Source organism: Notamacropus eugenii, chromosome 3, assembly GCF_028372415.1.
Source record: "Notamacropus eugenii isolate mMacEug1 chromosome 3, mMacEug1.pri_v2, whole genome shotgun sequence".
Classification (NCBI taxonomy): domain Eukaryota; kingdom Metazoa; phylum Chordata; class Mammalia; order Diprotodontia; family Macropodidae; genus Notamacropus; species Notamacropus eugenii.
Genome location: NC_092874.1, coordinates 109,640,863 through 109,656,193, shown reverse-complemented (window position 1 = coordinate 109,656,193; position 15,331 = coordinate 109,640,863). Strand labels below are relative to the sequence as shown.

General features: G+C 40.6%; 1 protein-coding gene across 1 annotated transcript in view; it reads right to left on the bottom strand.

Annotated features, from left to right (window-relative positions):
- Window positions 1–272: 272 nt before the first annotated feature.
- KLRG2 (killer cell lectin like receptor G2) overlaps window positions 273–15,331 on the bottom strand; it is a 36,005-nt gene continuing 20,946 nt past the window's right edge. Inside the window, exons 4-5 of the mRNA XM_072650100.1 lie at window positions 3,136–3,239; window positions 273–2,581 (exon numbers count right to left, since the gene is read on the bottom strand). Coding sequence (XP_072506201.1) covers window positions 2,458–2,581; window positions 3,136–3,239 — 228 coding nt within the window. The 3' untranslated portion in view covers window positions 273–2,457. The remainder of the gene's footprint in view (window positions 2,582–3,135; window positions 3,240–15,331) is intronic.

Here is a 15,331-nt window from a genome sequence, read left to right as displayed (position 1 = left end):
TTGGGGGGTGGAGATGGGAAATGATGAAAGCAAAGAGAACCTGGTTGCCACTCAGGAAGCTAAACAATGATTAAAAAGATCACAGGAGGGAAATGAGAGTCAAATTAGTAGGATACAAGAAGGAGTCTGCTTTCAAAAATATATTTATACATAAAAAAATAAGAAGCTTTGGTAGCAAAAGCTTTACAGAGAAATGAAAATTTGTGATTGGGAAATACTGATCTTCAGCGTGCTAGAGCAGGGGTGGAAGAGTAAGTGGAGAAAGCCTTCAATCAATCAATCATCAGCAAGCATTTTATTAAGTGCCAATTATGTGGTAGCACTGGAAATACAAAGACAAAAATGAAATGGTCTCTGCCCTCAAGGAACTTACAATCTATTTAAGGAAAAACAACATGTACACATATACGTAAATGCAAAATATATGCATATACAGTAAACAAAATAATTCCCAAAACACTTAACGACTGAGAGGGGGTAGGAAAAGCCTTAACTGGGAGATGACATTAGTTGAGCTTTAAGGGGAGCTAAGGATTCTAAGAGGCCTAAATGAGGAGAAAATGCATTCCTGGCATAAGAGACTACCTTGCAAAAACATGGGACCTGAAGATAGAATATTATGTATGGAGAATAGCAAACTTATTTTGGTTTGAAGGGGAGCATGTGTAGAAAAGTAAAATGTAAAAAAAATCTGGAAATATAGGATTTATCAAATTTTGAAGGGTCTTTGAATGCCAAATAGAGAAGTTTATACCTTATCCTTGAGGCAATAGAGAGTCCCTGGAGCTTTCTGAGAAGGAGAGGTCAGACCTCTCCTTTAGGATTATCACTTTGGCAACTATGTGGAAGATTAATTGTAGAGGAGACAAATTAGAGTCAGGGAGATCAATTAGATGTGATGAGGATGGTGGCCACAAGAGTGTAAAGAAGCGGATGGTGTCAGGAGGTATTGTGGAGATAGAAACAAGACTTGGTCACTCATTCCACTGTGGTAAGGGAGAGAAAGGAATCATAGATGACTTGGATGTTATGATCTCCTTGGAAGGATGGTGGTACCCACAGCAGAAATAAGGAAGTTCTCTTTCAGCTCTCATAAGCATCTCTCATTTCCCCATCATGTCATTCAGCTACCTCTTGTACTGTATGACTCCTCTGCCCCACCTCTTTTTATAGCATTTTGAATTTTAGAGGCCATGATATACAAGTTGCTATATAAAGAACCTGATCTTGAAAGAAAACCCCAAACAACTTACTCTGAATCTGGTTAGCCCAGAACACAGGAATAAAGTCCTAGTCAGAATAACTGGGGTTAGCACCTAATTCATGAATTTGCAGAGGTGTAAGGGACCTCAGATGTCATCTAGTTCTATCTACACACCACCACCCCACTCCTTTTTTTTTTTTAACAGAGTAGGAAATTGAGTCCTCAAGAAGTCAATCAACTTGCCCAAAGTCACTCAGCTAATAAAATTCCAGGACCAGGGCTTGAACCCAAATCTCCTCATATTAAGGCCAATGCAACTTCAACTACACATTGGCTTTCAGATGCAGAATTAGAAGAGAAAAAAAGAACACATTTTAGTGAAAGGAGCAGGAAGCAGAGAGAGGGAAAAGGAGTCTTTTTGAAGTATATCTTTAATGGTTTTAAGAAGTAAGGACCTATAATGGTGAGTTTTACAGGATGGTAAGATTTTTCCCTATGATGAAAATAACTGCTCTAGAGCTTGCCTCCAGCCCCTACCCTCTAGATCTGCTCCAAGGAAAGTTGTACCCAGCTATCCTGGTCTCCTTTCCAATTACCTTCATTTCTAACAAAGATCGTTTTATGTGTTGACGGTTTCATCTTTTTCTATAGCCCACCTGAGGTTGTACTGTCTTTCCCCAACAGGGTTTAAAATTCATTTGTAACACCTGCCAGTTTGAAATATAATGCCTAACAATGTAGCCAGCCATTAGAACTAGAAGTCACTGTAACAAAGCAATTTAGGCATTATCTGCTGAGCAGTGTACTGTAATGACAACGGGCAGTTCAGTCACTGTAGGAATTTGACTTCTTAATTCTCCTTATCCCTTTGTAAAATAAAGCGAATACATGTGTATATGATGTTGGGGATGAAGGGAGCCAGAGCCAGGCCCAGAAATGCTAACTGGCTACTGACTGAGCAAAGTTCAGAGGCTGGATTAAAATTAGGGTTAAGATTCCACAGGCTACAAACCAGTTTTCTTTCTCCCACAAGATAGGGTCCTCTTGACTGAGTATGGAGGTTCACTACCTGAGTTTTCTATGAATAATTTGTATTTTATGGGTTTGTCTCTGTGTCCAAGGCCGAGGTTTCATAGAAATATTTTTACTGAGAAACCATAACCCCCTCAGTACACAGTCTGCCCTGGTCCATATGGTACCATGATGCCTTCCTGGCTTACTTCTTGTGGATTTGGACTTAAAGAGTGAGCAGATCACTTGGCCCCCTTAATACAGATCCAGGGTCTAGAGGAATCACATTCTAAAGCTTTTAGTTTCCCTTCCTCCAAGCCCCCACAGTTCCGGTTCTGAAGGCTATCTTCATCTTCATCCAGGAGCCTGAGAAAGAAATAAAGGAAGATAAGGAGATGAGCATAAGTGACCCTTCCTTTCCTTCTCTTTGATACACTAACTCTTCCAGGAAGCCTTCCCCAATACCCCACCCCCCACCCCCCATGCCCACAGTAAAATCCAATCACTGCTTTATTCACTCTGCATCCCCTAGTACCCAAGTACTCTTTGTACCCAGGGCTCATCTATTTGTTGCTTTGTAAGTAATATTAACTCATTTCAGGGGTGGGATCACAACAGGCTCCATCAGAGTAGAAAATGAGTGCCAAGTCTGGGGGTGAAGGGCTCTTCTGAACCCTCCCAACACCCAGTTAGTCTGGAAATGGTGATGGTAGGATCAGCCCAACACAGTAGACCTGAATAACCCTGCCAAGGGACAGAGGGGCTACCCAGGGCACCCAGAACATCATGCAGCAGGGATATAGACACCAAGTTATACTATGTCCATAGTCCTTCATTCCACGAAGAGGCCACAGTCAGGCTAGCATAGAGAGGTGCTGTCCCACCCACCCAGGACATCCAGAATCAATGCAGTCACTCACAGCTGGGGGGACAATGGAGCCCCATTGATCCAGTGCCACCCTTCAGAGCCTCGATGTAGACCCACCCAGTATAACCTGTGGGTCTGGTATCTGCTTAGGAAGTCCTAAGGGAGAAAAAAAATACAAATGTTGCTTCACTCTGTGGCCTGAGAGACACCCCATCCAGCATCCCTATCTAAATATTCCTCTACTTTCTCCAAAGCCCAGACAAGCTAATAAGCTCATGGTTCTCTCAAGTCCTCAGATATTTTTTTCCTCACTGATTCATGCAGCAAACATTTAATGACTATGTGCAAGGCACTCTATCAGGTGCTGGGTTTGGGGGGGAGGAGAAGACAGATAATGATGATTAAAATATGGTCCCTACCTTCATGAAGCTACTGATCTAATTTAACACTAGAATTTTAGAGATGGAAGGCACTTAGGGTGGAGGAGACATGTACACAGTTGTAATACAAGGTAAAACATGCCAATTGTCATGGAGATGTGAGGGGATCAGGAGGGCCAGAGCACGTCTGGGCTAGGTGATCAGGGAAGTCTTTATGGAGGAGACAGCATTTGAGGGAGGTATTGAAGAATGAGCAGTGGATAGAGTGCTGTCAGGCCTACAGCCAAGAAGACTCATCTTCCAAAGTTCAAATCTAGCCTCAGACACTTACTAGCTGTATGACTCTGGTCAAGTCACATAATCCTATTTACCTCAGTTTCCTCATCTATACCCTAACATGGAGAAGGAAACGGCAAACCACTTTGGTATAAGAAAACCCTAAATGGAGTTAAGAAGAATCTGACTCTACTGAAAGACTGAACAACGAAGGATCTGAATGGTGCATGGGCAGGTAGGGAGGCACGTGTAGAAATAAGACTTCTCTATTTGGCATTCAAGTCCTTGGCAATCTGATAAATCCTATATTTTCAGATTTTTTTACATTTCACTCTTCTACACACACTCTCCATTCACACCAAAATGGACCATTTGCTATTCTCCACAAAACATATTCTGTCTTCAGGTTCCATGTCTTTGCATAGGCTGTCCAACCCCACAGCCCCACTCTAGTGCCTGGAATGCACTTTCTCCTTATGTAGGTCTCTTGGAATCCTTAGCTCCCTTCAAAGCTCAGCTCAAGTGCCCTCTAGTAATAAGAGGTAGTATTAAGAGTTCCCATACAATATCATTTTTGTTAACAAAGTATTTTTCTCACAACAACCCCATGAGGCTTGAAGTCTGGGCAATATCACGCCCATTTTATAAATGGAGAAACTCAGGCCCAGAGATGAATGACACAGCCAGTAAGTGTCAGAACCAGTACTTGAACTCAAGTTCTCTGATTCCAAGTCTAATGTTCTTTCCACCACATCACACCAGAGGGGATGGCATGAACAAAGAAAGGCAAGGGGAGCATATTGGGGAAACAGCAATTTGGGTTAACTTCAGGGTCTTGGCCTTGGACTTCAGTAAGAAATGAAAGCTGTTAAGGTTTTTGAGCAAAAGAGTGAAATGATGAAAACAATGCTTTAGGAAGGTTATTCTGGTGGCCAGTGTAAAGTGGATTGGAGAAAGAAGATAACTGGAGACAGAGAGACCATCCAGGAAACATAAGGCAAAATGGGCTAAAGTAAGATCACAGAGCTAGGGCTCTTAGAGACCACAAAGCCAGTCATCTCCTTTACAGATGAGGAAACAGAGAAGTTAAGTGTCTTGTTTAACATGTTACAAACAGTTGGCATCAGAGTTGGGATTTTGAAACTGAACCCTCTAACTCCAAAGCTTTCATTAGTGGGAATGAAAAGAAAGAGACAGTTCAGAGAAAGAAGAATCAATAGTACTTAGTAACTGGTTGGACGTGGGCAGTGAGGGAACAGGTAGAGTCTGGACTATTAATAAGAAAGTGAGAGTGATGATGCTGGAGAGATCTCCAGCTGGAAATGTCCAGCAGGAAGTTGAAATGTGATTCTGGGTCTTAACAGGACTGAAGGACAGAGGGTCAAAGGGCAGGCATGGACTTGAAAGGAGTCCCAGTGGAAGCCACCAGGGGTAAAGGAGTAGAGGATTTCTCTGAAGGAAGTAATCTAGAGGGAAAAGGAAAGAAGAGCAAGTCCAGAACGTTCCTGGACCTTCCTGTGCCCATAAAGAAAATTCCTCCAGGAAGCTTGCTGTGATTGATGGTCTTTCCCTGACAATGCATTCCTATACAGCACTGAAGTCTACACCATAGTAGCATCCCTTCACCTTGCATTATTGAAGAACAATACTGATGAAAAGCCACTTCTCCCCAGCCTCTCCCTATAAGCAAGCACTGTGTTTGTGTCTTCTTTTAAAAATCATGTATCAGGGCTTTTCTACCTTACCTGTTTGGAGGACCATGCCTCCATCTGCTCCTTAAACCGTCCCTCCCCAACACCCGAGTTCCCATGGGGGAAATGAGCAGGGGAGAATGCCAGACCCAGGGGAGATCATTTTGGTCATTTTATAGGTTAAACAAAACCCTAGAGATGAAATAACATGCCCAAAATTGCATTAGATATCCAGTCACAAAACCAGAATGAGAAACCAGATCTTGAGTCTTTTTTTTCCCCTTTCCAATATCCTCTGCTGCCTCTCAGAAACCATGGGTGAGTCTGAGTAGAAAGACTTTCATAAGAAGATAAAAATGTCACATTTATATAGTCCTTTACAAAACTTTGCCCTCACAACAAACGTGAGGTAGGGGATGCACCTGTTCCACATATTGTTATCTGTTTTAAAGAGAAGGTTATGTGACTTGACCAGGGTCATACTGTTAGTAAAGTATCAGAACTAGAACTCCTCGTGCCACATCTGACCATCTTTCCACTATTACAAGGCCTCCCTAGAGCTACTCCCCAAAGAAGAGGCAGCGGTTTCAGATCCAGAGAAGAGATTCAAATCCAGCCCTTTGATAAGGGCTTTGCAAACCTTAAAGTCCTACAGACATGTCAGCCATCAATAGTATCACTGTTTATCTTCCTCTTTCTGAGAGGTTTCTAAGTCACTCCATTGTCTATTTTCCAAATCTAGGGACTAATAGAGTTTAAGATTGTATAGCTAGACCTATCTGCTGTGAAAATATCCAGTCAATAGAACAAAGTATTAATGGTTTGTCTGAAATCAGCTTTTTCTTCTTCATCTTGAATCCATGACTTTATAATAGAATGGTTAAAAAACAACAAAAAAACTCCCTGTAGTTAGTTGTTGTCGCTCCATTGTGTCCAACTCTTCATGACCTTTCTTAGCAAAGATACTGGAATGGTTTGCCATTTCCTTCTCCAGCTCATTTTCTAGACGAGAAAACTGAGGCAAATATGATTAAGTGACTTGTCCAGGATCACACAGCTAGTAAATATCTGAGGCTGGATTTGAACTCGGAAAGATGGAGTCTTCCTGACTCCTGGCCTTGTGCTCTATTCAATGTGCCACCTAGATGCCCAGTAGTTAACCTTGGAACTAAACTAGCAAACTGTCACAGAATTGCTGTGACCTGCCAATAATCATCAATAGGGACAGTAGCTATTAGGTAACACCATTTAATTAAGAACAGAACTTAACAGTTCTGTCAACAGAAATGAATCTATAGCTAGTAGCCTGTTGGCCACCATCAACAAAGGCTAAGAAATTATAATTTTTAATTTATTAAATTTTAAAATGACTATTTCAAATAATTATTCAAATTATTTAATAAGCATTATTTTAAAATTATAGAAAATTAAAAATTACTTAAATGCCAAACAAAATAGGTGTTTCCATATCCATAGCAGAGTAGAGGAAAACAAGAGGACTGTATGTGAAAGCTGGGTCTCTATTAAGTACAGCTTGTTCTTCTTAAGTACACAGTAAGTTCAGCCTGGAACTTTCAGGCTGTCCTGCTTGTCTATGCTGCTTTTACGGAGGGGCTAAATATGTCATGATCTCTCAAAGCAGTCCTGCAAATCAAATGGCTGTTGACTTAAAAGAAGTCAAACTGCAGACCCAACAGCCAAAAAAGCTCCCTTTGACCTGTCTTCGGTTTTCCCTCTGCATTGCATTTTCCTAGAGAGATGGGAAACTCTGGATAGAAGCACTAGGTGCGGCCAAGGAAGAAGGAACATCGAGAACCTGAGTAGATCAGAGTGTTCTTGGGAGACAATGAATGGGTCAAGAATCCATTACCAAAAGAAACAGAAAGCTACCTTTCTCCTCATCAATGCCAAAGACCCAACTGGTTCTTCCAGTTCTAACATCTCTCCCAGGAGAGCAGTTAGCTCCATTGTTTTGTCTTCTTTCTTGCCCTTTGGTAACCCACCCAAGCATCCATGAGAGGAGTCAGCTTAAACTTAGACCATGATAGTAGTGAGGCATATATGTATGAGATATGTTGAATTATGTGTGACCTAGGTTTAACTCACACCTATTCTGGAAGTTCTTCTCTCTTTGTAGAGACTTCACCTGGTGGTGTTCATCCTTCTTTCTCCAAGAGGACCAATGACCTCAGGAAGGTGAGACAGAGCTTAGAAAAGTCATCAGCCTCACTCATTCCTCCAGAGTCATCGAAGTCTCATGTCAAGAAGCCCAAGTGAACATGTGGGTGCTCTCTCCAGAGGAATACATAATTTTTGCTCACTTATATTTTGTCAGATATTTTGGGGTTTGGGGGGACTAGATTTTTTTTTAAAAAAATCTTTATTTTACCTGTTTATCATTTATTTATTTATTTTCAAAAAGCTGAGACAATTTACTTTTTGTCCTTCAGTTTCATTTATGATTTCTTGAAATATAGCTTTGAGCAAACAGGTTTCAAAAAAGCCCATTGTGATTCAAATGGAGCTACTAGACTAAATCTTAAAATTCAAATCACTCTAGTTTTCATTAAATGGCCAGTAATAACCCCCAATCCAAGCCTCTACAACTCATTGTTTAGATTTTGATGGCTTACAATGAATACAAATAGCAACTGTTTTCTGTTCCAGCCAGAAACTCTAAGATTTTTGTGATAGCAAATTGGGTCTCCTTTTGTCTCAGTTCTTACCTAGCCCTAAATCACTGAATAGGTGTTGCCTCAGACAAACTAAGAATTGGGAAAGACCTTAATTTAGAAAGGTCAAGGCCACTCATTGAATCTTTTGACGTTACCATTGTCCTGACTTTTGCCTTGCAGGAGAGAGTAAGGCTGACAGTTTTGTACAACTCTCCTTCACTTAAATCCGGTCCATGCTTAAGCCAAAGTATCACCCTCATGATGTCACTGGTTCTCTTCAAGAACAAAGAAACGACGACAACAACAACGACATATCAATCCAGAAATCCCCCAAGAAATCCAGATCTTTATCCAGATCAGCCACTGACTCTGCCACCCCCAGGAGCCGGAATGATGAACTGACTTGGGTCAGTAATCAAGTATTTAGGGGATCTGGGAAGAAAAACTTTACTTGGCTAACTTCCCTTTCCTGTGAGAGAAATAATTATTCAACAACTAATCGTTCATATTGGGGAGAAACAGGATTTTTTCCCTTCCTAGATCCAAGCCACCATGTGAAGGGCATTGGTGATGGATGAGATTGTTCAAAATCCTAGGGTACAAGCCATTCAATCCTGGGTGGGAGTTGTTGCCCCACCCAGCTAGAGAACCTTACAAAGAATTTAAGGTGAATAGCCCCTTGTGTTCTAAGCCAGGTCTGAGCAGAGGTGGACCCCCATTTTGTCTAGATTGCCATACTCATAGGTAATCTCGATAAGAGATGTCTGTTTCTAAGACTGAGTGATCAGAGTCACATCCTCCAACCCCTCATTGGAATAGGACCACCCCTCATTATAATGCTAATTCTCTCATTACTTATTAACCAATCAGAGTCAATTGCCACCCTCAGGAATACCTAGTCTTCCAAGGGTATATAAGCATTGAGTGAGTTCCATGAGGGGTTTTTGGCAATTTGAGAATGTCACCGACCCCTCTTATAAATTATTGCTAGCATGATTAATAAGATGATTAATTATCCTGAAACTTTGTCTCTTGAACGTTTTATACACCTGCTTCATTCCAGCCATCATTTCCAGCCATCCCAATTCCAGCTTCCTACCATCCTTTCATTATCCAGATTACAATCTACAGCTGTTTATATTTGCCAGCCCCTCCCCTACCTGTATCCATTCTCATTTGCCCTCCCCCTACCTCTCCCAACCTCCCCTTTGCTACCAGCAGCTCAAACTCCTTCCTTATCCTTAGGTAAAAGTTATATTTTATGCAAATTATTGCCAAGAGAGTTTTTGGTGGGGTTTTTTTGTTGTTGTTTTGTTGTTTGTTGTTGTTGTTGTTTTACCAGAAATACTTGGAGTAGGGTGTGAATCTCAGGAACTTAATCCACAATTTTCTAGCTAAAGTTTCATTTTCTACTAGATCCTAGGGAAGGATGAATGACAATAAGATCATGCAAGTAGAAAGGGACAAATGAAATAAACCCAGAATTTAAATCCATTTCCTTTGAGTCCATAGACAGTATTCTTCCAGGAGTTCTCTTACTTTAACTTTATAACCTTTAAACTCTAATCCATAGGTGGGGAACTTGCAGCCAGAGGTCACACGTGGCCCTGTAGATCTTCAAGTGAGGCCCTAGAGGGACCTAGAGGCCTTGAGGCAGTAGGTTCCCTGGCCCTTCAAGTAATCCTTTAAAATTTCAGTAGAATGTATCACTAGGTCCACTTTCCAAGGGACCTTCAAGGACTGACAAAGGAGAAGCATCTGCCCTTCTTCAAGGACTTGTCTGTGGACTTCTCCCTTCTGCTCCTGACCTCAGTAAAGGGCCATACTATCACCCTTTCCTCTTTTTTAAGTCTAATCTCCCTCAGTCTTACATGCACATGTAAGACAGGCTTTATTCCCCAAATATTTAATGAGTGCCAAATACATGCAAGGTCCTGACCTGATCTTTTAGAAGCTATAAAGACCAAAACACTATCCCTACCCTCCTGCAGCTGATAATCACCTTACCTAGGAGTCTCTGGATCCCTGGAGTTTCTGTTAAAAACTCCCTTGGCAATTGCTCTCATACAACATAACTTTTCCCCAAGGACAAGAAGGGAATTAGAATCTGCAGGAAGCAAATTGGAAAGTGGCAGTGGGGATGGGGCAGAGCCAAGAAATCATTTGGGGAGGAACTGGCAAAACAAAAGTAGAATCCACTGGAGGCAGTAACCAGGAGGGATGGTATGCTGATTAGGAAAGGGATATATTTGGGAAGGAAAGTAATGAAAAAGCCAAAAGCTATCCATAAAAATAGAATTTAAAAAAAGTACTTCCTCTTCCCTTTCCCTCTTGCTTTCCGTGTCTCTGTCTCTATCTGGGACAGTGTAATCTAACTTAGGATCTGTCTCTATCTTTTGGCCTTTCTTTTACCCTTTTGTCTCCTTTCTTTATCCAACTTTTCCTTTACCTGGCAATCCAGCGGAAGTGAAGCTTGTGGAGTTTCTTTTAAGTATTTGAGAGACTGGATAGAATTTGATGTCTCCAGTTCTTAATTTAAAAAATGGAACATTTTGTATTTCTCTTGCCCAAAAAATACCAACCTAAACTAAATCAAGATACTTTTTATCTTTTTGTGGTTCTCAATTGATTTTTTTCTCCTGAGGAGTCGGGGAGTTACTGAACCTTGGTAGGAAGAATAGTGTCATCTATTTAGTGTCATTCTAGGACACCAAAAATAAATAGACTAGTGAAAATGAAAAAAAAATGTGCTGTGGAAACAAAGTAAATACCAGGGAAAGGTTTCTTATAGGGGAGATAGGAGTTTTGAGCTTGAATTTAGAGAGGAAATGACCCAAATTGATGCAAAGATGAGAAAATCAAGGTGAATGGAATGGTTTGTGGCAAGATAGAGTCACCAAGAAAAAAGTCTCATGAATGGTAAGTAGGGTACTGGACTTGAAGTGAAGAAGGCCTGGGTTTGAATTCTGACTGATACTTGTTTTTAGTAGCATCCAACTCTTTGTGACCCCATTTTGGATTTTTCTTGGCAGAGATCCTGGAGTAGTTTGCCATTTCCTTCTCCAATTCATTTGGTATATGAGGAAACTGAGGCAAACAGAGTTAAGTGTCTTGCCCAGGGTCACACAGCTACTAAGTGCCTGAAGCCAGACTTGAACTCAGGTCTTTCTGACTCCAGGTTCACATTCCTCACTCTATCCACAGAGCCATCTAGCAATCCCTGGGCAACTCACTTAACCTTTCTGACACTCAATTTTCTTATTTATAAAATGAAATATAATACTGATCATACTGACCTCACATGGTTAAGAGAATCAAATGAGAGTTTATGTGCTTAGCTAAGTCATGTGGGGGATGACTCAAAGAGGACCCACGAGGACCAGATCTATGATCTGGTCAAGTGGAAAATGGTCAAAAGACTTGTTTTCTAGGCCTTACTCTGCCACTAACAAGTCCTTTGACCTCTCTGGGCCTCAGTTTCTCCAACTGTATAATGAAGTGACCAGACTAGGGGATCTTGAAGGGTCCCTTCTAGCTCTGATTCTATGAGAGCATAACTTTTACAAAATCTAGTTTATCATTGTTTGGGTTAATAGCTGGTAAGAGTCACAGCTGTAAAACCTCAGCGAAGAATCGTTTTAGGAATCATAGCAGCCTTCAGATACAGTTCTGGGGTGTCTGAAGCACTGGGACACATCTCCTTCCAGATAGCACCCAAAACTTCTTTCACTATATAGTCTCACAGAGATTTCAGACAAAAGAACAAAAGCTTTTCCACTCATGGAAAGTTTTCTGAGCCTTTCTTCATAGCTGTTGGTGATTATGAATAGTTATCCACCTGGAATGTCTTAGTGGTTCTAGATTAGTAAGCACACATAGATGTAATCTCACTGCTCTTAGGTCTGTTAGGTTCCCTTATTTCATAAACCAGTTGGATGAGTATATGTGACAAATACTGTATCAATTTTCATATGACACAAAGTGATTAGCAGACAAGATGGCTGCCAAAATGGTAGACTGGTCACCCAACTCCTACATACCTACTCCAACAGAACCCTAATCAAGAATCCCAAGAGAAACTGTAGGGACATCTTTCACTTCAAAAGCTAGCCAGAAGTCCACAGGCAGGCAGGTATTCAGCAAGGGGGCTCCTGTAGCAGTGAGTGAGATGCACACCTGTAGCTGTAAGGTTGTGTCAGTAAGGTTTTGTTGTGAAAGCCCCATTATAGTCAGAAAACCTTTAGGCTAGGGACCTTGCTCCTGAGGAACACCAGCAGGAAGGGACCAGTTGCAGCCCTCAGACCAGAAATTCCAGGCCCAGAGGTCCCTAGCACTCTGCTCCTGAGATGCTAGCGAGGGCCTGAAGATCCAGTACTTTGAACCTCCAACGTCCAGAAGGAAGGGTGTAAATCCCAGTAGATGGAGGTCAGTGTAAGAACCCTGAAGACCTAGGACAAGAACATGAAGGGTCAATCACCCGACTATCTAAACCACAACAGGGCACTGAGCCTGGCCCTGGCACAGTCTTAATTCAGGAAGTAAAGCTGGAGAGCTGAATAAATCATAGAAAACACTAAGAGTTATAAAAATTATTGTAAATCTAGAGATTCTCACTCTTCCCCACCTCTGCCAAAAAAAGAGCAAGTAACTCCATAACTGTAAGCAGAAGTTCAAAGGGGAAAGGTGGGCTTCTACAAAGACTACATAAATGTGTGGAAGAAATTAAGCAAAATAAAATCTCTGGAAGAAAGCACTGGAGGGAGAATAAGTAGCTCAAAAGAGGGAAGCCTTAGCCAAGAAATGGACTCCCAGAAAATAGAAATAAGTGACTTCGTATAACAGCAAGAAACATTAGAACAAAGTCAAAATATTGAAAAAAAATAGAAACTATAAGATCTGATATACAAAAAAAAGACTGACTAGGAAAAACAATCCAAAGAAGCATAATTTTTGAGAATCACTGGACTCCTTTAAAATTTAAAAAGAGAAAAACCTGGATAGTATATTTCAAGAAGTCATAAATGAAAATACCCAGATCTACTAGAAGTATATAGCAAAGAAAATAAAGAATCTACTGGTCTACTGGTTCCTGGAAGGAACCTCAAAAGGAATAGTCCCAGGAATGTCACAGCCTTAATACAGAGCTTCCACATCAAAGAAAAAGTACTGCAAGCACACTGAAAGAAGCAGTTCAGGAACCAAGGAACTACACTCAGGATCATACAAGACCTGGCAGTTTCTTTTAAAATCATAGGAGACCTCAGAACACTATAGTCCAAAAAGCAAAAGACAGAGGCTTACAAGATGATGCAAAGATGGGAGAAGTATGAATTTATCATGCTCTAATTTGTAATATCTTCTTCTGCTACTAGATTGAAAGCTCTGAGGGCTAAAAACATAACACTGCTTTGTATACAGTGTGCTGGCAAATGTTTAATAACGAGCACTTTGAAAAGAAAAAAGGCAGAACACACTTTAAACTTGAATCTTTGTTATAAACATTTTTTTCTTCACTTTCTCAAAGTCTAGAAATCAATAAAACAATAAGTCAAGCCCTGATTTGCAGTGTTTGCCAGTTTCTGAGGGGTAAATATGCTAAAAATTTGACAGTGAGGGGACCAGCTGTTAAGAGCTGGTGTTGGGTCTGGAATCAGGAAGACTCATCTTCTTGAGTTCAAATCTGGCCTTGGACACTTACTAGTTGTGTGACGCTGGGCAAGTCATTTCAACCTGTTTGCCTCAGTTTCCTTATCTGTAAAATGAGCTGGAGAAAGAAATGGCAAACCACTCCAGTATCTTTGCCAAGAAAATCCCTGATTGGGTGATGAAGAGTTGGACTTGACTGAAAATGACTGAAAAAAGTTGAAAAATGATCATATGATAGATTCCCGATTCAAGAATCTTCGTAGAATGAAATGATAGGATAAAACTAAAAAGATAAGACTTAATAGAGATAACTCTAATTAATATGCTTTGGTTAAAAGAATCTGCCACTATACAAGTTCATAATTATGGAAGACCTGTTTTAACAGCAGTTTATGTAAAAAAGATTTAGAGGTTTTAGCTGACTGGGAGCTCAGTGAATCTACAGTGTGATTGGCTGCCAAAATAAATAACAAACAATCTCTTCACCTACCTTGGTAGAAAGAGCACTGGATTTGAAGTCAGAACACGAGGTTCCATATCCTGGGTCAAAGTCATTTAACATATCTGAGCTTAAAGTTCCCTCATAGTACAGTTGGGCTCATACAAACAACTACTGATTACCTGACTGAATTGTCACGTTATGAGGTGAGATAGGGTCTTTAAAGCAGGATGTAAAACAGTGGAGTGCTATAGAACTATTGCTGCTTGTTCTTGGAGGAAACAGTCCTGCTGTATGCTACATGGGCACTCCCACACTCAAATCAGCTCTGGGTACTGAAATTGAAGGGGGTTATTAAGTACATGCACAGAAGGGCAAGCAGGATGGGGGGTGAGGGTTGTATCTTTTTCAAGATACTACTTTCATAGGCCCTACGAGGAAAAGTTGAAGGAATGTTTAGCCCTGGAGAACAAAAGACCAATAAGGAGACACAAAAACTATTATCCACCCTTTGAAGTGCTATTAGGTGCAAGATATATGGGTTCTTAGTCTGGGGTCTATCAATTTTAAAAAACATATTTTGATAACTGTATTTCAATATAATTGGTTTCCTCTGAAATCCTGTATTTGATGCAATTAAAACATTATACTGTTTTTAATAATATACATTATGTATATATTAGAACTATATATACTGTTATATAATATGTATGTATAACTATAGGCTATATTATATACTACTATATAACTATATACTATTATAATAATGAAAACATTATTTTTTAGAGGCTTTCCTAGACTCCCCATAGAGTCCAGGATTTGCACAAAAAAAGATTAAAAGTCCTGGTACAAGAGGAAGTAAATGTCAAAAATCCAAATTGGGACTAGTGGGGGGAAGTTAGCAGGAGGCAGATTTCCGAAGCTCAATAGGAAAGCTTTCTAGCAATAGGATGGAGCTGCCTTTGTCAGATGTGGTTTCCCTATCATTGGAAATCTTGAAGCAGAGCTTGGTGGAACACCTGGGAGGGATGGTGGAGAGAAGATCCCTGCAGGGGACAAGAAATGGGACTAGGTTCCTTCTAGCACTAAGACTCTACCCTTCTATCATCCAAAGCTCGAAGGGTGGTATACATTTAACACA